Here is a 20,479-nt window from a genome sequence, read left to right on the forward strand (position 1 = left end):
GCCTGGAGCCCCTCAGGATTATTTGCATAATATTTAAAGCCTTTTGCCTCACTAACACAAGATGGGAAACTAATGTGCGCAGGGCAAGGGGCACAAAATTTCCCAGTCAGTCCCTACTAGCAATCCTCAACTTAAGAACACCTGAGTTACAGACAACTCCTATTTACAGATGGACCTTTCTGCTACCTGTGATCTCTGGTAAAGTTTTCCGGTAGCTGAACTTTTGTCCCAGGCTGCAATGATCAACTGTAAGAGTCATCAAAGTTGTCTTTGAAGCTTTATTGTTAGTCCTTGTTCCATTGATAATCCAAAATTTTCAAAATCCAATTTTCGTAGGGACAAAAACAATTTAGCAGGAGGTACATTTACAAATATAACAATTGCTAACTTACATACAAATTCAATTTAAGAACAAACTTTTAGGACCTATGTTGTTTGTAACCCGTAAACTTTCTGTATCAAGTATTTGTGAACGGTAAAGAAAATTATAGATGCTTTTGCAAATGGAAGAAACTCAAAAAGACTGGGCTGCAGTATGTAGCCCCTCCGAGTCAATAATCTGTAGGACCACCTTTAGCTGCAATGACAGCTGCAAATATGATGGGGCACGTCTGCAAGCTTTGCATATCTGGAGGCTGGAATATCTGCCCATAGCTGTAGCTCAGTAAGATTGGTTGGAGAATCCCCAGATTCTCAATGGGAATTAAGTTAACATATAAATATGGTTTGATTTAAATAGGATTGGATGTGTCAGCTCTAAATCTATCTGCTCTATTCATTGTAATTAGTAAGAGTTGATGTCAACAGACAGCTGTTTCACTCATGGATGGAGCTATTAATAATAATAAAAATAATTCCTTTATTTCTATAGCACACACAGATTACACAGCGCTCCACAGAGCTTGCCAAATTAGTTTCTGTCCTCAATGGGGCTCAAAATCTAATCAACCTACCTGTATGTTTGGGAGTGTGGGAGGAAACCCACACAAACTATGCACTAGAGAACCTATGCATTTATAAGAGAACCTATCGTGCAAATTAACCCACCCAAAATAAATACTTCTTTAAAAACTATGATTAAAAAGCATGGCTCTTATGCTTAAATGGTTCCTCTCCATGGATACAATGCTAAAAAATCAGTTTGTAAACTTATATGAAATTCACCTGATATGAGTGCAATGATAGTATTGACGTCCTGCATATGCAGCGTTTGCTGCACTGCCCTGCCTCTTTGTTCTTGATTGACAGGTCTCACTTCTACAGAACATGCTGCTATGTGGAACATGGATAGAGCTTTCTTACATCATTGGTCACTTCATGTAATGTGACCAGGGTGATGTCATCCAAGGTCCTGTTATATTTGCACTCTACCCCGTGTATGTATTAGATCACATGAAATCACAGCAGCCACCGTGGAGGATGGGGAGGAGTAGAAGTCCATGGAGGCTGTGATCATGCCATGATGATCAGATATATACATGGGGTAGAGTTTGCAAATGTAACTTGATAAAGGACCATAAATGACATCACCATGATAGTAGGACATGCAGAGAAGAGGAAAGTACATGGGGAGGTGTAGATGGGAGAGGCTGGCTGAGCAGGACATGCCTCCTTTGATGCCGGGAAATATAAGATAAAGTTGATTCATGGGGAGCTACAGAAAACAATGTTTAGCTAAAAGAAGAGTGTTAGTTAGCTAATAGGGCTCTAGGGGAACATGTCTCTAGCTTTATTTGTGAATAAGTGGTGACTGGTTCCCTTTAAAGTCACATTACTGGGTTCTTGTTGTGCACCTATACAGATAAATTCAAGGTATTTCTGTATTTTTCATCTTTTTATCACATAGAAGTGCAATAAAAACGGTAAAATTCTGACATAAAATAAAAAAGTCCAATAGTTTAAAAAGTTCTCTTACCGATATAAAAAAATCCAAGCATCCGTCAAATAAATTAGAGATTGTCTATTTTTTAAATGACAGATAAGGACTCTTCCATCAGCAAAAAAAAAAAAATAGCCGATTTAGTTACATCTCAAACAAAGCTGGGTAGCAGACTTGAATAACCTTGCAGAGCACCCAACCTGGTGTAATATGACACTGGTGGCAACCCAAGTAGAAGCCATATTGGTTGTCATCCAGTGTTTCCATAATAATACAGAACTAAAACATGCGATGGTCCAGAGCAAGACAGGTTTAAAAATTAAAATTGTTTTACATGCAGTGATCTGGAGGAGGACAACTAATGAGCTGGAGGGTTCTTTCTTAGATTTGTCTTTGCATTTATAAGCAATTCTCTGGCAAACACTGGCTCAACCTAGGAATATAGAAGAGAATGAGATATTAGACAGCGGTGCAGATTTATATGCTATGTCCCTTACCCTATGTGTACTCCAGACTGTGTACTTACATGAGCCGTTAGTATCATTTTGGAGCTCAGTGGTAACCCCGGATATTCCTCACCAAAGCAGAGCTGTATCTGATACTGTGGTTCTGGACCTTTATTTGTTAGGTACATCTGAAGCTCTTTGAGATAGAAAAAAGAAAGGTAGTGAAAGACATTACAGTTCTCCATGCAAAAATCTAAATGTTGCAGTTGGTTTTTAGCTGAAATGATGGCCTTGCTCTACTTAATGGGTATAACTGTATAGCAGCTTTCCAATTTGTTTTAATTGCTCATGTACCTTGCCCTTGACATTCTTTACTCTATCTACTGCTGAGTTCCTCCTGGGCTTGTATTAGAACACAAATTAATGAGCTGCAGTTGAATGTGCTGACAACAAAATCACAAAAAAATCATCAATGGAAATCAAATTTATCAACCACACTGGAAGAACACACTACAGGATGATCCAACTCTGATGTCATGTCCGTAAAACAAGACAAAATGAGACTCAGTATTGTGTGTGGCCTCTATGACCTCCCTACAACACCTCGGAAACCCACACAAGTAGCTCAGGTAGTGCAGCTCATCCAGAATGGCACATCAATGCTAGTTGTGGCCAGAAGGTCCGCTATGTCTGTCAGTATAGTGTCCAGAGGCTGAAGGTGCTACTAGCAGACAGGTCAGTATACCAGGAGACATAGAGGAGGCTGAAGCAGGGCAACAACCCAGCAGCAGGTCTGCTACCTCCGCCTTTGTGCAAGGAGGAACAGGAGGAGCACTCCCAGAGCCCTGCAAAATGACCTCCAGCACACCACAAATGTGCATGTGTCTGCACAAACGGTTAGAAACTGACTCCATGAAGATGGTATGAGGGCCCAACGTTAACAGATAGGGGTTGTGCTCACAGCCCAATACCATGCTTGGCATTTGCCAGAGAATACCAGGATTGGCAACTTCACCACTGGTGCCTTGTGCTCTTCACAGATGAAAGCAGGTTTACACAGAACAGATATGACTGACAGTCTGCCTGCCGTTAGGTACTGAGATGCAATCCACAGACCCGTTGTGAGACCATATGCTAGTGCCGTTGGCCCTGGGTTCCTCCTAATGCAAGACAATGCTATATGAAGGCATTGAAGCTATGTAATGGCCCGCTTGTTTCCCAGACCTGAATCCGATTGAGCACATCTGGTACATCATCTCTTGCTCCATGCTCCAACTTCATGTTGCACTACAGAGGAGATCCCACAGGAGACCACAGGAGTCAGAGCCTGTTTACTACTCTCACCTTGCATGAAGCGTTCTGTGTCCAACACTTTGCAGGTCTTCTCTCTCTCCAGCTTGTTAGGATGGTCAGTATTTGGAGCCAAAGGTCCACTCCAGTAGACACGCGCTTGACACTGGCGCTTTATATAGACCCCGTCAGGTGCCACCCACAGGAACACTCCTTTGTCCAGATGCAACAACAACTTATTGACAACCAACTGCATTTCTCGAGACATAAGGCCTGGAACCTTCTGTGGTGGTGAAAGAAGGATATCTTCTAATGGGTTTGGTGAGCACAGGCAGTGCTCATGTTTAGAAGATGACAAAGGAATAATGCGACAGCCTTCTGCGGTTTGTGTGGTGACTTCCGTAAACAGGTGGCCCTGGTAGTATAGTCGGACATGCAACCAGTAATCTGTGGCACCAAAACAAAAACCTGATGAGAGATACACATTCCCTCAAGCAATGCAATGTACAGTCATAACTTGCAGCTTTAATGGCCCTTGTAAAACTTGTTACGGAGATCTCTACTTAAAAAATACATTTTTAATGCCTCTGCGCCAAAAAAGAAAATGCCAGCTCATCATGAAAGTAATAGTTAAAAATACACTGCTCAAAAAAATAAACAACAACTTAAACAACAAAATATAGCTCCAAGTCAAACCTCAGTGTAATCAAACTGTCTACATAAGAAGCAAGACTGACTATCAATTTCACCGGCTATTAGCAAGACACACTCAAAAAAGGAGTGGTTCTGCAGGTGGGGACCACAGACCACTCGTCAATAACTTGTCAATCGGCCTTCTGGCCGATGTTTTGGTCAATTTTGAAAGTGGTGCTTTCACACTCGTGGCAGCATGAGATGGACTCTACAACTCACACAAGTGGCTTAGGTAGTGCAGCTCATCCAGGATGGTACATCAACCTAAACTGTGGCAAGAAGGTTTGCTGTTTCTGTCAGCGTACTGTCCAGAGACTGGAGGCGCTACCATTACACCAGCAGATGTGGAGAGGGCAACAATCCAGCAGCAGGACCGCTACCTCCGCTTTTATGCATTGAGGAACAGGAGGAGCACTGACAGAACCCTGCAAAATGACCTCCAGCAGGCCACATATGTGCATGCGTATTTCCAAATGGTTAGAAACCAACTCCATGAGGATGGTATGAGGGCTTGACGTCCACAGATGGGGGTTGTGCTCACAGCCCAATATCATGCAGGATGCTTGGAATTTGCCAGAGATTGGCAACTTCAACACTAGTGCCCTGTGCCCTTCACAGATGAAAGCAGGTTCACACAGAGCACATGTGACAGACATCACAGCCTGTCTGCCATTAGGTACCAAGATGAGATCCCCAGACCCATTGTGAGACCATCTGCTGGTACGGTGGGTCCTGGGTTACTCCTAATGCAGGACAATGCTCGACCTTATGTAACTGGAGTGACCTCCAACAGGCCACAAATGTGCATGTGTCTGCACAAACGGCTAGAGACAGCCTATTTTTTTCTCCCCTCTATCTAAAAGTAATAGCTTTTTTATTTTATGTTTACAGAGATGTGTTATTTTTATCTGCTGGATAAATTGTACTTTTTTGTGGAGCCATTTAATATTCCATTGTTGAAAAATTGGCGATTCGGACATTGGGGTGCTATATTCACGGTGGTCATGGGTGAAAATAATCTTTTTTATATTTTAATAGCACAGGCATTTTGGAACAAGGCGATACCTAACATGTTTATGATTTTTATTGTTTATTTATGGTTATATGTGCTATAGGGAACTTTTACTTTTGTGAGGAACTAAAAAAAATGCAGAAAGTTACATTGTATGATTTTTAAATAATTAATTAACATTTTATAGCATGAAATAAATATTTGATCCCATAGAAAAACAGAATGTAATATACGCTACAGAAACACATTATAAAAGGTCTGATGTTTCATGTATTTGTTCACCAAGTTTGCATACACTGGTGCAGGGAATTTGGTCCAGTCCTCTATACAGATCTTCTCCAGATCTTTCAGGTTTTGAAGCGGTTGCCGGGCAACTTTGAGTTTCAGCTCCCTCCAAAGATTTCTGATTGGGTTCAGGTTTGGAGACTGACTAGGTCATTCCAGGTCCTTGAAATGCTTCATACGGTGCCGCTCCTCAGTTGCCCTGGCTGTGTGTGCTGGGTCATTGTCATACTCGAAGACCCAATCATGACTTCTATCATCTTCTATAAGAGAAGGAGGTTTTTGTCCTAACTCTTGCGATACATGACCCCTTCCATTCTCCTTTCAATATGGTGCAGTCATCCTGTCCCCTTTGCCTCTTACAATAATAATGTTTCCACCCCCATGCTTCGTGTTTGGGCTGGGGTTCTTAGGGTTGTAGTCATCCTTCTCCTTCCCCCAGCAAGTGGAGTTAATACTAAAATGTTCTATTTTGGTCACATCTGACCACAGATGGTCAGTGGGGAACTTCAAATGGGGCCTGCACAAGTGCTGGCATGTACACGGGCATCTTGCAAGTCCTGCATGATTTTAATTCATGACAACGTAGTATGTTACAAGACTGTGTTGCCAGCTGGCTTCAGGTCAGGCTTCAGGTCATTGTCCAGGTCCTCCTGTGTAGTTCTGGGCTGATTCCTCAGAATAATCATTACCCTACAAGCTGAGCTCTTGCATGGTCCCCTACACCGAGGAAGATTGAGGGTCATCTAGTGTTTCTTCCATTTTTGTGCCAACAGTTGTTTTCTCACCAAGCTGCTTGTCTATTGTCCTGTAGCCCATTCAAGCCTTGTGCATGTCTACAATTTTGTCCCCAGTGTCCTTAGACAGCTTTTTGGTCTTGCCCATGGTGGATTGATTGAGTATGTGGGCAGGTGTCTTTTACACAGGAAACAAGTTCAAAGAGATGCAATTAATACAGAAAATGAGTGGGAGGAGCTTCTTAAATAAAAACGAACAGAACTGAGAGAGCCAGAATTCTTGCTCGCCGGTGGTGGATCAAATACCATATATACTCGAGTATAAGCCTAGTTTTTCAGCACAAAAATGCTGAAAACCCAAACTCGGCTTATACTCAAGTAAAAAAAAAAAAAGGTTGTACCAGGTTTTTGTGGTAAAATTAGGGGCCTTGGCTTGTACTTGGGACAGCTCATACTAGAGCAGGGGTCTCAAACTCGCGGCCCGCGGGCCAACTGCGGCCCGCGGGATAATATTTTGCGGCCCCCACCTGCATGGAGAGGGCAGGTCGCGCTGCATGGAGAGGGCTCACGGGCCGAGCCCTCTCCATAGCCGGTAAGTCTTTGCTGCATATTGCAGCAAAGGCTTACCGGTAACACCCGCGATCGGTGCTAGTACCGATCGCGGGTGTTTTCACAGCGATGGCTGCCGGCAAAGCTGCCAGCAGCCTCAAAAAGATAGCGGCGCATGGGCGCCGCCATCTTACCTGGGATCGCCGCTCCCCGCGACGTCATCGGGGGGCGGCGATCCGTCTCCATGGTAGCCTCGGGTCTTCCGAAGACCCGAGGCTATTTCGTTTTAACCCCTTCATTACAATGTGCTGATAGCACATTGTAATGAATGAGGAGGAAAATCCCCATATATTGCCATACTGTAGTATGGCAGTATATGATAGGATCGATCAGACAACCTAGGGTTAAAGTACCCTAGGGAGTCTGAAAAATAGTATAAATAAAAATACAAAAAAGTTAAAAAAAAAAAATGATAATAAAAAAACCTTAAATTTCAAATCACCCCCCTTTCCCTAGAACTGACATAAATATAAATAAACAGTAAAAATCATAAACACATCAGGTATCGACGCGTCCGAAAATGCCCGATCTATCAAAATATGATAACGTTTTTTCAATGCGTTTAACCCCGTAACGGAAAATAGCGCCCAAAGTCGAAAATGGCACTTTTTTGCCATTTTGAAAAATATAAAAAATCTATAAAAAGTGATCAAAAGGTCGTACAGTCCTAAAAATGATATCATTGAAAATATTATCAAATTTCGCAAAAAATGACACCACCCACAGCTCCGTACACCAAAGTATGAAAAAGTTATTAGCGCCAGAAGTTGGCAAAATCAAAAAAATAATTTTTGTACAGGAGGTTTTAATTTTTGTAAAAAACATTATAAACCTATAACAAATTTGGTATCCCCTTAATCGTACCGACCCAAAGAATAAAGTAGACATGTCATTTGGGGCGCTCAGTGAAAGACGTAATATCCAAGCCCACAAGAAAATGGCGCAAATGCGTTTTTTTCATCATTTTCATTGCATTTGGAATTTTTTTCCCGCTTCCAAGTACCTGGCATGGAATATTAAATACCATCACTATGAAGTGCAATTTGTTACGCAGAAAACAAGCCGTCACACAGCTCTTTACGTGTAAAAATAAAAAAGTTATAGATTTTTGAAGGTGGGGAGTGAAAAATGGACATGAAAAAACAGGAAAGGGCTCGTAACCGGTTAATCCCCTTCCCTCCGGTACTTGAAGAAGATGAAGTCGCCGCTCTGAACGCACTTGGTGCAGGTCAGAGCGGCGACTTCATCTTCTTCGATGGGAGGCAAGTACCGGGGGGGAGGGGGGGATGGAGTGTCCTGGGCTCAGTGCGGTAGGAGCTTGGGACCCCTTGGTGCACAGGACGCGTTCATAGAGAGAACACGTCTCCCAGCATGGGGCTTTCCTTGCGCTGGGAGACGCCATGACATTTGAATCTGAATAATGATATTTTGTAAGCGCATTTTGTGTGGAAAACTTGATGCGGCCCAGCCTTACCCAGAATCTACCTCCAGCGGCCCCCAGGTAAATTGAGTTTGAGACCCCTGTACTAGAGTATATACGGTACATATTCCATGCAATAAAATGCTAATTAATCATACAATGTGATTTTCTGGATTTTCTTTTAGATGCTGCCTGTCACAGTTGAAGTGTACCCACAATAATAAAAATTGCAGACCTCTCCATTCTTTGTCAGTGGGAAAACTTGCGAAATCAGTTTTCAGGATGAAATACTTATTTCCACCGCTGTACATATTTTGTATTTGTTAAATAGTAACCTCAAGTTCCAAACTACTGACGTCATACATCATAGACACATCTCACCTGATGAAGAAGATGATGGTGGGATGATAATGGCTTTCTCTGAAATATCTGCTACTTTATGGTCAATGTTTGGGGTTCTTATGATGACTGGTGAAGGAAAACTCCCTGGGCAAAAAAGGAAATATTATAAAATACATGTATAAGAAAAATAAGGTAAAATGTAACAAAACTTGTCTGGTGTGATACATCATGAGGAGTGGAGATTGGAAAATGAGAATCTTGAGTTCACTTCTACCACACAAAATGGTTTCTACTTTTCAAAGTTATTGGCAATAACCTACTGCAACACACTGTAGGCATTTACTGAATGAGAGTAAAAAAATGGGTTGTAAAAAAAAAACGTTTTTTTCTGCTCTTGTGCAATACCAGCCTAAGACCTCATGCACACGACATCGCTGAGGTGGACATCGCCAAGCAAGCATCGCTCTCCCTGTTTAGGTCCATGGGAACCGAATGGGCGCGCTTCCTTTAGGGAAGGAATAGGACCTGTTCTATAACAATGAGACACAGTGTATGCACAATGATTGCCCTCAATATTTAGAAATGACTCTACAAATAAAAGGGGATAGGTTTGATAATTTGTGAAATCTTGCCTCAAGCCTGGCCTGCAAGATAACAAATGTGAGGAGTCCCTATGGCTGGAGATAAGGGGATGAAAAAGAATAATAAAATATGAAAAGGGGTTTTAAAACCTTAATGCTTGTTTTCCATTTTTTCTCACCACCCTCAAAAAACCATAACTTTTTAATTTTTCCATGTACAGAGCTATATAAGAGCTTGTTCTCAACCCAACAAATTGTCCTGACAGTATTTAACCCCTTCCCGACATTTGACGTACTATTACTGCATGGCGGGAGGTGCGTTCCCACAAAATGCAGTAATAGTACGTCAAGCTTCTGGCGCCGGCTCCTGAACGGAGCCGGCGCCAGAAGCTGCGGGTGTCGGCTATATATTATAGCCGACACCAGCCTCTAACACCCGCGATCGGAGATTTCTCCGATCGCGGGTGTTAACCCCTAACACACCGCGGTCGCGCTGACCGCGGTGTGTCAGGGACATTTTCGCTGGAATCGGACCCCCCTGCGGCGCTTACCGGGGGGGTCCGCTGCTCCGATCACAGCCCCGGGACTGCGCGATCCTCCTGCCGGGAGCCGGGTCCCTGCCTTCTGTGACACACTGAGCATGCTGTCACATACCGTATTTTCCGGGGCATTAGGCGCACCGGAATATAAGGCGCATTAGTCCGATGCGCCTTATATATGTAATAATTCCATATATAAGGCGCATCGGACTATAAGGCGCAGGGTCCGGGGGCGTGGCGGAGGTCCGGGGGCGGAGCGGAGACGCGACGGGACGAGACCCGACGAGACGCGGCGACGCGGGGAAGGTGAGTGGGGAAGGTGAGGGGGAGGTGGAGGAGGGCAGCGGACCATACTTACATAGGTCCCCGCTACCAGAGACAGCAGATCTCCAGTGGGAACTGCAGACCACGCGGCAGAAGTTGTTTGTGCCGCGTGGTCTGCAGTTCCCGCTGGAGATCTGCTGTCTCCGGTCTCCGGTAGCGGGGACCTATGTAAGTATGGTCCGCTGCCCTGTGCCATACATAGGGCGCACCGGACTATAAGGCGCACTTTGGATTTCCAAGGAAATCCAAGGCTTTTAAGTGCGCCTTATAGTCCGGAAAATACGGTAATACAGTGTAATACATCTGTATTACACTGTATTAGGTGAAGAATAGCTTGAACAAGTGATCAATGGATCACTTGTTCAAGCTAACCTGTAAAAGTAAAGAAAAAAGGTAAAAAACACTAATAACACACTTTTGAATAAAAATAATAAATTAAATAAAGTTAAAGTCCCCCTAAACACAAACATTCCCTAATAAAGTGAAAAAACCTGAAAATTTCCAAAATACCCCACATATTTGGTATCGCCGCGTCCGTAACAATCTGTACAATAAGTCAGAAACATTATTGGATCCGTACGGTGAACGCCGTAATAACAAAACGCGAAAAACTCGCCAAAAATGTAAATTTTCATAAAATCCCTTCACAAAAATGTTCCAAAAAGTGATCAAAAAAAAGTTATGTGCACCAAAATGGTACCACTGAAAAGGACAACTCAACACGTAAAAAATAAGTCCTAAACTAGCACTGTCAACAAAAAAATATTAAAGTTATATCTCCGAAAAGATGGCGATGCAAAAACAAAGGAGATTTTCTTTATATTTGTTTTTTTCCTGTAAAATATATAAAAAACTATATAAATGAGGTATCACCGTAATCGTAGTGATCTAGAGAATAAAAATATTATAGTATTTTTAGTGTACGGTGTACGACCCCCACAATATACAAAAAAAAGTAACCCAAAATTGACAATTTTCTTTTCCTCCATACATTAAAGAGTTAATAAAATCTCATCAAAAAGCCACTAAAAATCTCATCAGACCCACTAAAATGAAGTATTTGTAAAGTTCATCTCATGTCGCAAAAAATAAGCCCTTATATGTCCAAATTGCCAAAAAAATAAAGATTGTATAGCCATTATAAAGTGACAATGCATAATCTACTCTGAATGGCGCAGCTCCCCTTCGATGCCCTGACGTGTGCCCATACAGCAGGTTACCACCACATATAGGGTATTACTATACACGGGAGAGATTGGGTATCAAATTTTGGTATTTTATCCACTGAGAATTTGTACATTTTATGAAAAACACATTAATTTAGTAAAAAAAAAAAAAATTTCAAAATTGCATCCGATTTTGTTTTAACCCCTGTAAACCAATTAAAGGGTTAACAAACTTCATAAAAGTTGTTCCATGTACGTTGAGGGGTGTAGTTTCTATAATGGGGTAATTTATGGGGTTTTACTTTTATTTAGGCCTCTCAAAGTGACTTCAAACCTGAGCAGGTCCCTCAATAGCAGGATTTTGTTTTTTTTATGAAAATGTGAAAAATCGCACCTAATGTTCAAAGCCCCATAACATCCTACAAAAATGATAGTATGTATAAAAAACCACGGAGGTATAAAGTAGACATTTGGTGAATGTTAGTTATTATGTTTTCTGGTGTTATGACTCATGTGTGGAAAAAGTAGAACATTTTGAATTTCGAAAATTGAGAATTTTTCCAAATTTTCACCAAATATCTGATTTTCTCATAAATAAATGCAAAACATACCACCAAAATTTAGTAACTAACATGAAGTACAATGTGTCACGAGAAAACAATTTCAAAATCACTTGGATATGTTAAAGCGTTTCGAAGTTATAACCATTTATAGTGACACAGGGCAGATTTGAAAAAATGGGCCGTGTCAGGAAGGTGAAAAGTGGCTTCAGCGTTAAGGGGTTAATATATATGTATACTGAGCCATGCACTAAAAAGCTGGAAAAAAAATTCAAATTGAAAAACACATTTGCGTCATTTTCTTGTGGGCTCCGTTTTTACAACTTTAACCCCTTACCGACATGTGACGTAGTATTACGTCACATTCCGGGTGCATGGAGAGGGCTCACAGATGAGCCCTCTCCATAGCCGGCAAGTCTTTACTGCATATTACAGCAAAGGCTTACCGATAACAGCCAGAACTGATCGCGGGTGTTTTCCCGGTTTTGCCGGCGGCTTTAAAAAGATGGTGGCGCATTGGCTAGGGGGAAGTAAGGGATATTATTGGCTTGATGATGATATCAATCTCCCTTGTACATGTGTGCATCTTGGCTGCCGCGAAGAGGATCGAATACCCCCTAGTAAGCAGCACAGGGGGTCCGATACCTAGAGGGAAGACACCTACACACGACGGTTATGCTTGACCTTGGCGTGTAAGGGATTAACACTTTCGAAACGGGTCCAATTACGGGTGTTAGAGGGCAGTGTCAGCTGTGACATACACTCACCGGCCACTTTATTAGGTACACCTGTCCAACTGCTCGTTAACACTTAATTTTTAATCAGCCAATCACATGGCGGCAACTCAGTGCATTTAGGCATGTAGACATGGTCAAGACAATCTCCTGCAGTTCAAACCGAGCATCAGTATGGGGAAGAAAGGTGATTTGAGTGCCTTTGAACGTGGCATGGTTGTTGGTGCCAGAAGGGCTGGTCTGAGTATTTCAGAAACTTCTGATCTACTGGGATTTTCACGCACAACCATCTCTAGGGTTTACAGAGAATGGTCCGAAAAAAAAAAAACATCCAGTGAGCGGCAGTTCTGTGGGCAGAAATGCATTGTTGATGCCAGAGGAGAATGGGCAGACTGGTTCGAGCTGATAGAAAGGCAACCGTGACTCAAATCGCCACCCGTTACAACCAAGGTAGGCAGAAGAGCATCTCTGAACGCACAGTACGTCGGACTTTGAGGCAGATGGGCTACAGCAGCAGAAGACCACACCGGGTGCCTCTCCTTTCAGCTAAGAAAAGGAAACTGAGGCTACAATTTGCACAAGCTCATCGAAATTGGACAGTAGAAGATTGGAAAAACGTTGTCTGGTCTGTTGAGTCTCGATTTCTGCTGCGACATTCAGATGGTAGGGTCAGAATTTGGCGTCAACAACATGAATATGAACATTGTCATTGAACATGACAATGAGTTCACTGTACTCAAATGGCCTCCACAGTCACCAGATCTCAATCCAATAGAGCATCTTTGGGATGTGGTGGAACGGGAGATTCGCATCATAGATGTGCAGCCGACAAATCTGCGGCAACTGTGTGATGCCATCATGTCAATATGGACCAAAATCTCTGAGGAATGCTTCCAGCACCTTGTTGAATCTATGCCACGAAGAATTGAGGCAGTTCTGAAGGCAAAAGGGGGTCCAACCCGTTACTAGCATGGTGTACCTAATAAAGTGGCCGGTGAGTGTAGAGCCGGCACCCGCTGCTTCTGGTGTCGGCTCAAATCCTGAGCTGGTGCCAGAAATTGGATGTAATAGCACATTCCGATGCTGGATGTATCTTCCTACAAGGATGTACTATTATGCCCAGGTGCGGGAAGAGGTTAGTGAAATTTCCTCAGTTGGGATGTCACCAAGGGTTGGGTCCCTTGTTTTTAACATTTATATTGAGGGTTTACACAGTAGAGTTTCAGTTTTTGCAGATGATACAAAGCTCAGAGCTGGATTATATAATACTAAAATGGGATTTGTGGAAGCTGGCAGGAAGGGGTGGAGAAATGGCTGATGAAGTTTAATGTAGATAAATGTAAAGATATGCACTTGGGTCATTGAAACAAAAAATACTATTATGTTCTAAAAAGACAATTACTTGGTAAAACTCCAGCTGAAAAAGACTTGGGGTATTGGTGGATGGTAAACTTTTAAATTTTAGTGACCAGGGCCAGACAGCTACTAATATATAGTTTTGCCCTAATACAACCCGCTGTTTAGACCACACATGGAACATTGTGTTTAGTTTTGCGCACTAGTGTATAAAAGGATGCAGTAGAACTGGAATGAGTGCAGCATAGAGCAATCAAGACTGTTATGGGAATTGGGGGACTAGAATACAAATTACAGATTACAAAACTTGGGGTTACTCAGCTTTAAAAAGGGCAACTAATGGGGGACCTCATTACAATGTACAAATATCTAAATGGTCAGTACAGAGATCTCTCCAAAGATCTTTTATACCTAGGCATGTGACCAGGACAAGGGGGAATCCTCTACACCTAGAGGAGAGGCGATTCTACCATCACCATAGACAGGGATTCGTTACTGTAAGAGCAGTGAGACTGTGGAACTCTCTGCCACAGGAGGTTGTACTTTGTACATTTTCAAGAGAGGCCCAGATGTCTTTCTTGAGAATAAAAATATCATTGGTTTAATCCAATAGGTTGGACTTGATGGACCTGAATCTATTTCCAACCTTATCTACTCTGAAACTATGAGCAGTCCTCTATAATACAGTTGTGTGCATGAGGCTTTAAATTGTTGCTAACTTTTCAAACTTGGAATTGCAAGTGCAAGCATCTTATTAGTAGTTCTTTCTCTAGCTCCTCTTGTTCTCCCTGATTTTAAGTCATTGCTGAATTTAGTCTTGTGAACAAGATAGACATGAATTCATGGAAACTGCTAATAACATGCTCTATGCAGAAGGGAGGGGGAGCAGTGAGTCACAGAAACTCGGTCTATACCTACTGAAAATTACAGATAGTTCAAAAGTGCATCTTAATGCAGGCTCACCTCCTTCCACTGGGTGTTTCAGCTGCAAATGTTCGGAGGAACCATGTGTTAATGGAATTTCTTTCATCTGATTCTTCGCCTATAGTTGAAACATAGCCAAAGTATCTAAATTAGAGTGGAGTACTAGATCCAAAATCAAAGGCAAGAAAAAAAGAAAAAAAAACAACACTCAAAGATATATTTACTGCTCGATAGAAAACCCTTGGACATCCTTGTGTACTCACCATTCCAACTAAAGCTGGGGCATGCTGGACACGCTGTGGACAGTCTTTAGCAATTTGACCCACATGAGAAAACAAGCTTTGCATTGCAAAGTTTAAATTCCACATTAAGTATCCACATCAATAAATGTCATGCTGCAGATTGAAAACTCTCAGTGAATATAATTTTATGCTGCAGGTATCTGTGTAGTGTGTGGATAGGATTTGTGTAAATTTAGTTATCAGTTGGAAATTCCACTGACTACTTAGGAAACTGTAGACAGAAGACACAAATAATCTGGAAAGAAGCAGAGTGTGTTTGGAACAGTGGTTCCGCACTGTTTTTTTCAACTTCCATTAAGGTGAATTGGAGATATAGAAACAGGGTAGAACAGCGAACTAAACTGTTTCTGTAACTCCTTGGCTACACTGTGAAAGGTCACACTGACAACCAGCTAATCACAGATTGCTTAGATCCCCAGTATTTCTTGTGAAAACTTTAGTTACTTTGATCATGATTATCCTTGGTGGCTCATCTTTATGAAGGCTCTTAGCTGCTTCTTTGGATCCCTCTTCTGAAACAAATTCATACATAAATAAAAAGTTTACGTAGCCAATGATAACACCTTAATTTAAAATAAATGTTTAAGAATTAGACTTACGGGATTTGTCTTGAGGTTCATACACAATGCGATAAAGCTTGTAGGGTTCCCCAAAGTCTTGGCAGTTCTCCATTACCTCTTGAAAGTCTGGACTTTTGTTTAGAGCACATCTAAGTCTTGTCTTCCAAACTGAAGAATCTTCCTTGGTGGACCCCTCTTTAAATTTTCCCTTATGCATAGCCCAAGCCTGAAAAAGCAAATAGACCAAAATGAAATACTCTACGGTAACCATAGAAATACACTATGGTAATACAATTTATCTGAAACAATTGTGAATATTATAATATTACATATGAGGCAAATTATAAGTCAGCAAGAGAAGTGGGTCAAAGTTGTGATAATTATACATTCTAGATTGGTTTTATGTCTTACCTTGAATAAGGCAGCATCTTCTTCTTCATTATAGTTATGTTTAGCAGCATGTTTCCATGGAATTCTGAACTTTGTTTTCTCCTCGTTCTCCCACCTGAGACCAGGATATTTCCCACTATCAATCTGAAGTATAAGCCACTCTTTCAATCTCAAAGGTGAAGTAGCACTCTCATTCATCTTGTCAAAACAATCCACTTTCCGCTGTTATGGAAAAAAAATAAGACTGTAGATACAACATGCTTCATATCTTAAAGGGAACCTGTCATCAGAAATTGGCTTAATGCAACACTGACAAAAAGTTCTGCCTCTGGTCGCATTCCCCATTGCAGGCTTACCTGATTGCCCGATGATTGGCCCATTTATTTGTTTTAAAACTCTTTTTTAATTTTATAAGGTTAACCAGAAAGACACATAAGAAACATCTTACTTAAGCACAGTAATGCAACAAGTTGTTGCTTGGAGGGGCCAATGGGCAAATAGCTAAATCACTTGCTAGTAAATTACATCCCTTTTGTCTACATCCAAGAGGGATAGCATGCAGAAAAAGCCACAAACCTGTATGGGACAAGTAGTACAAGCCAATGCCCGAATCTAGTAAGAAAGAACTGTTGGTAAAACACAATTAAAGACATAATACGAATAAAGAATAACAGAGCCTCTTTATAACCTCAGCTCTGAAATGTCAACCAAGCTTGTCACAAGAATAGTTTGAGGACAGGAACCCATACATAGAGGAAGGGGAAAATTAGGAAAAAAAAAACGGGAGGGGGAAATACCTCACAGCCGAAAAATAATGATGGATGGCGAGGGTCGTGCACGGTGCTCTGCAATCTCAGTGTAATACATAGAGATAAACGGGGCAGCCCGCACATGCGTGACCAGTTGCTCCGGCCATCTCAGTCCCATCACTGAAACCCCAACAGATTAGGAATTTAGGCCCTACCCTAAATCCGCCATTATTTTATCTGCACCTTCTTATTCTGGAACACCCCCAAATTTTGTTCCTTTACCCATAATCTTTCTTCCTAACTTCTAGAAGTCCATTTCTCGTCTATGCAATCCTTACTTCTTTAAAGGAAACCTACCATCAGAAAGCTACCTATTAAGGTAGATCTGATGGTAGGTTCCATGTAAATTTCTAAATCCTAATCTCTCATTACCTAATCATATGATAGTTTCTAAGATTAACTAAACTTTATTTATCTATTATGCAAATTATTGGCAGAGATTACTGGGGGGCGTGTAGTAGCCTCTCCAGAGAGCGTGAGCAAAAGCAACAATTAGCATATTAACTTGATAAAGTGTAGTTTATCTTAGAAACTAATATAGGATTAGTTAAAGATAGATTAGGGTTTACAAGGAATCTACCATCAGATCTACCTTCCTTCAAGCTTCTCCATAACTATTCTTATGTTTACACAGAACTATAATATTCTCTATTTTAGAACCCAGGTCATGCAATATATGACCACTTCTCATTACCTACAGCCTTGCCTTCTTCTGCTTCAGTAAATCTTACCTGTACAACCACGTGTAGTCTTATATTTGAAGACACTTTCTTCCTTTACTACCTCTTCTTCAGATTTTGTTCTTACCAAGTGAAATGAAAAGTGAAACTGATGATTTTTACTTTCAGTTTCCAGCTTTGTAATGAGAAGAAGAAGAGTCTCGCCTACCTCAGACAACAAAATCCAAACATGCCTAAAAAGGAATTATTTTACACGCCAAACAAATCATGTTACATGTAATCCTTCATCAATGGTTTATGAGTATAGTAGATATGAATTTATATCTACACAGGGTGAATACTGCAAAATAGGTATTAAAAAAATATTCTCCGAAGGAGGAGCCTAAAGAGGAAACAGGTATGAGAATCTGGAAAAAGAGAAGTAACTGCTTTGAGGGACTGGCAGTCTAAAACTTGTGGCCTCTGTAATCTTTTGTAAACACATGTTAAACTGAAAGGAATTTACATCAACCAAATTACTCATTATTATAAATAAAAACTTGTGCAATTAAGAAAAATTTACTACCATGTAAGTCAAATGAGCACCTATGTTACAATGATTCATACAAAGGGCTAATAGAATTATAGATTTTATTTTAATATAATAAGTACATTTTAATAAGTTCATCTTTTTACAACATTCCACAGTTAAAGGGAAGGTGTCACCCCTTAACGCTGAAGCCACTTTTCACCTTCCTGACACGGCCCATTTTTTAAAATCTGACATGTGTCTATTTAAGTGGTTATAACTTTGGAACGCTTTAACATATCCAGTTGATTTTGAGACTGTTTTTTCGTGACACATTGTACTTCATGCTGGTTGAGAAATTTAATCAATATCTTTAGTATTTATTTATTAAATAAACGGAAATTTGGCAAAAATTTGGAAAAAAACAATGTTTTCCAAATTCAAAATTTTCAACTTTTTGGAAAGTTGGTCATAACACTAAAATAACTTGATAACTAACATTTTCCACATGTCTGCTTTAACTTGGCATCATTTTTCAAACATCTTTTCCTTTTTTTAGGATGCTAGGAGGCTTATAACTTTAGGTAAAATTTTTCAGATTATCACGAAATTCATCAAAACCTACTTTTGGAGGGTCAATTTAGTTAGAAGTGACTTTATAAGGCCCACATGACAGAAAACACCCACAAATGACACCATTTTAGAAACTACACCCCTCAAAATATTCAAAACAACCTTTGGGAATTTTGTTAACCCTATGAGCGTTTCATGAGGGTGAAAATAAAAGTGAAATTACAGAAATGTAATTTTATCTTACTATAGATTCATTGAACACTAAAATTTGCACCTTCACAATGGGTTAAAAAGGAAAATGCATTTTACAATGTTGAGGGAAATTCCTCCTGAGTATGCCAATACCCATTTTGTCACTGTACCCTGCTGTACGGGCACAGGGGGGGCACTTGAAATGAAAGAGCGTTGTTTCATTTTTGGAGGGCAAATATGGCTGAAAAAGTTTTCATGTGTCAGGATGCATTTGGAGAGCCATAATGGTACCAAAACAGAGGAAAGCCCCAACAAGAGACACCATTTTGGAAAGTACACCCCTTGGAGAGTTTAGCAACGTGTAATTTTCATATTTGCCCCAACAGGTGTTTGATTCAATTACGCCCCAAAAGGGAAAAAAGGTGAAAATTTTCTCAAAAAGTCACTTTTACCCCAAATTTTTGTAAGCCACAAGGGATAAAAGATGAAACAACCCCCATAAATGTGTAAAACTATTTCTCCTAAGCACAGAACTGCACCACTTTTGCATATAAAGTGTTGTATGGGTACGCAGTGAAGCTCAGAAGGGAAAGAGGGGCTTTGGCCTTTTAGAAGCCAGATTTGACAATCATCCTTTACATGTGTCAGGATGCATTTGGAGAGCCCTAGTGGTACCAAAACAGAGGGGAACCCCAACAAGTGTCACCATTTTGGAAAGTGCACCCTTTGGAGAATTTAGCAAGGTGTAATATGTGTGTTTTCCCCCACAGGTGTTTGCTTCAATTAGGTCCCTAAAAGGAAAAAGATGAACATTTTCCCCAAAAAGTCACTTTTACGGCTAATTTTTGTATCCCATAAGGCATTAAAGATGAAACAACCCCAAAAAATGTGTACTCGCATTTCTCCCGAGTATAAAATTGCCCCACACAAGCAAATAAAATGTTGTATAGGTACGTAGTGAAGCTCAGAAGGGAAAGAGGGGCGTTGGCCTTTTAGAAGCCAAATTTGACAGACATCCTTTACATGTGTCAGGATGCATTTAGAGAGCCCTAGTGGTACCAAAACAGAGGGGAACCCCAACAAGTGTCACCATTTTGGAAAGCACACCCCTTAGAGAATTTAGCAAGGTGGAATATGTGTATTTGTCCGCAAAGTTGTTTGAATTAAATAGGACTTAAATAGGAAAAAGGTGAAAATTTTCTTATAAAGGTCATTGTACCCCTAATTTTTATAGCCACAAGGGATAAAAAAAATGTAATAACCCCCCAAAATGTGTAAACCTATTTCTCTCGAGTGTAGAAGTACCCCACATGTGTATATAAAATGTTGTATGGGCGCACAGTAAAAGGAAAGGGGGATGTTTGCCTTTTATAAGCCAAATTTGAAAGAAATGTTTGACATGCATTTGGAGAACCCTAGTGGTATAAAACAGATAAGAATCCGAAAAGTGACCCTAATTTTTGAATGCACACCCCTTAAAGAATTTTGCAATGTGTAATATATGTATTTGCCCCTACAGGTGAATGATCCAATTAGGCCCTAAACATTAAAAAGGTGAAAATTTTCCCTCT

At 40.8% G+C, this 20,479-nt stretch overlaps 1 protein-coding gene across 7 annotated transcripts in view; it reads right to left on the minus strand.

Moving 5' to 3' along the window:
* Positions 1-348: 348 nt before the first annotated feature.
* LOC140064166 (interferon regulatory factor 4-like) overlaps positions 349-20,479 on the minus strand; it is a 39,363-nt gene continuing 19,232 nt past the window's right edge. For 3 of the 7 annotated variants that reach the window (XM_072110785.1, XM_072110783.1, XM_072110779.1), the window contains exons 2-9: positions 16,168-16,368; positions 15,796-15,982; positions 15,641-15,708; positions 14,934-15,012; positions 8,750-8,854; positions 3,670-4,083; positions 2,406-2,521; positions 349-2,312 (exon numbers count right to left, since the gene is read on the minus strand). In XM_072110785.1, coding sequence (XP_071966886.1) covers positions 2,238-2,312; positions 2,406-2,521; positions 3,670-4,083; positions 8,750-8,854; positions 14,934-15,012; positions 15,641-15,708; positions 15,796-15,982; positions 16,168-16,344 — 1,221 coding nt within the window. In that variant the 5' untranslated portion in view covers positions 16,345-16,368 and the 3' untranslated portion in view covers positions 349-2,237. Of the gene's footprint in view, positions 2,313-2,405; positions 2,522-3,669; positions 4,084-8,749; positions 8,855-14,933; positions 15,013-15,640; positions 15,709-15,795; positions 15,983-16,167; positions 16,369-16,722; positions 16,773-17,686; positions 17,908-20,479 lie in introns of those variants that run through there. The other 4 variants (XM_072110784.1, XM_072110782.1, XM_072110780.1 and 1 more) reach the window with 4 other exon arrangements.

The sequence above is a fragment of the Engystomops pustulosus genome, chromosome 6 (assembly GCF_040894005.1).
Source record: "Engystomops pustulosus chromosome 6, aEngPut4.maternal, whole genome shotgun sequence".
Classification (NCBI taxonomy): Eukaryota; Metazoa; Chordata; class Amphibia; order Anura; family Leptodactylidae; genus Engystomops; species Engystomops pustulosus.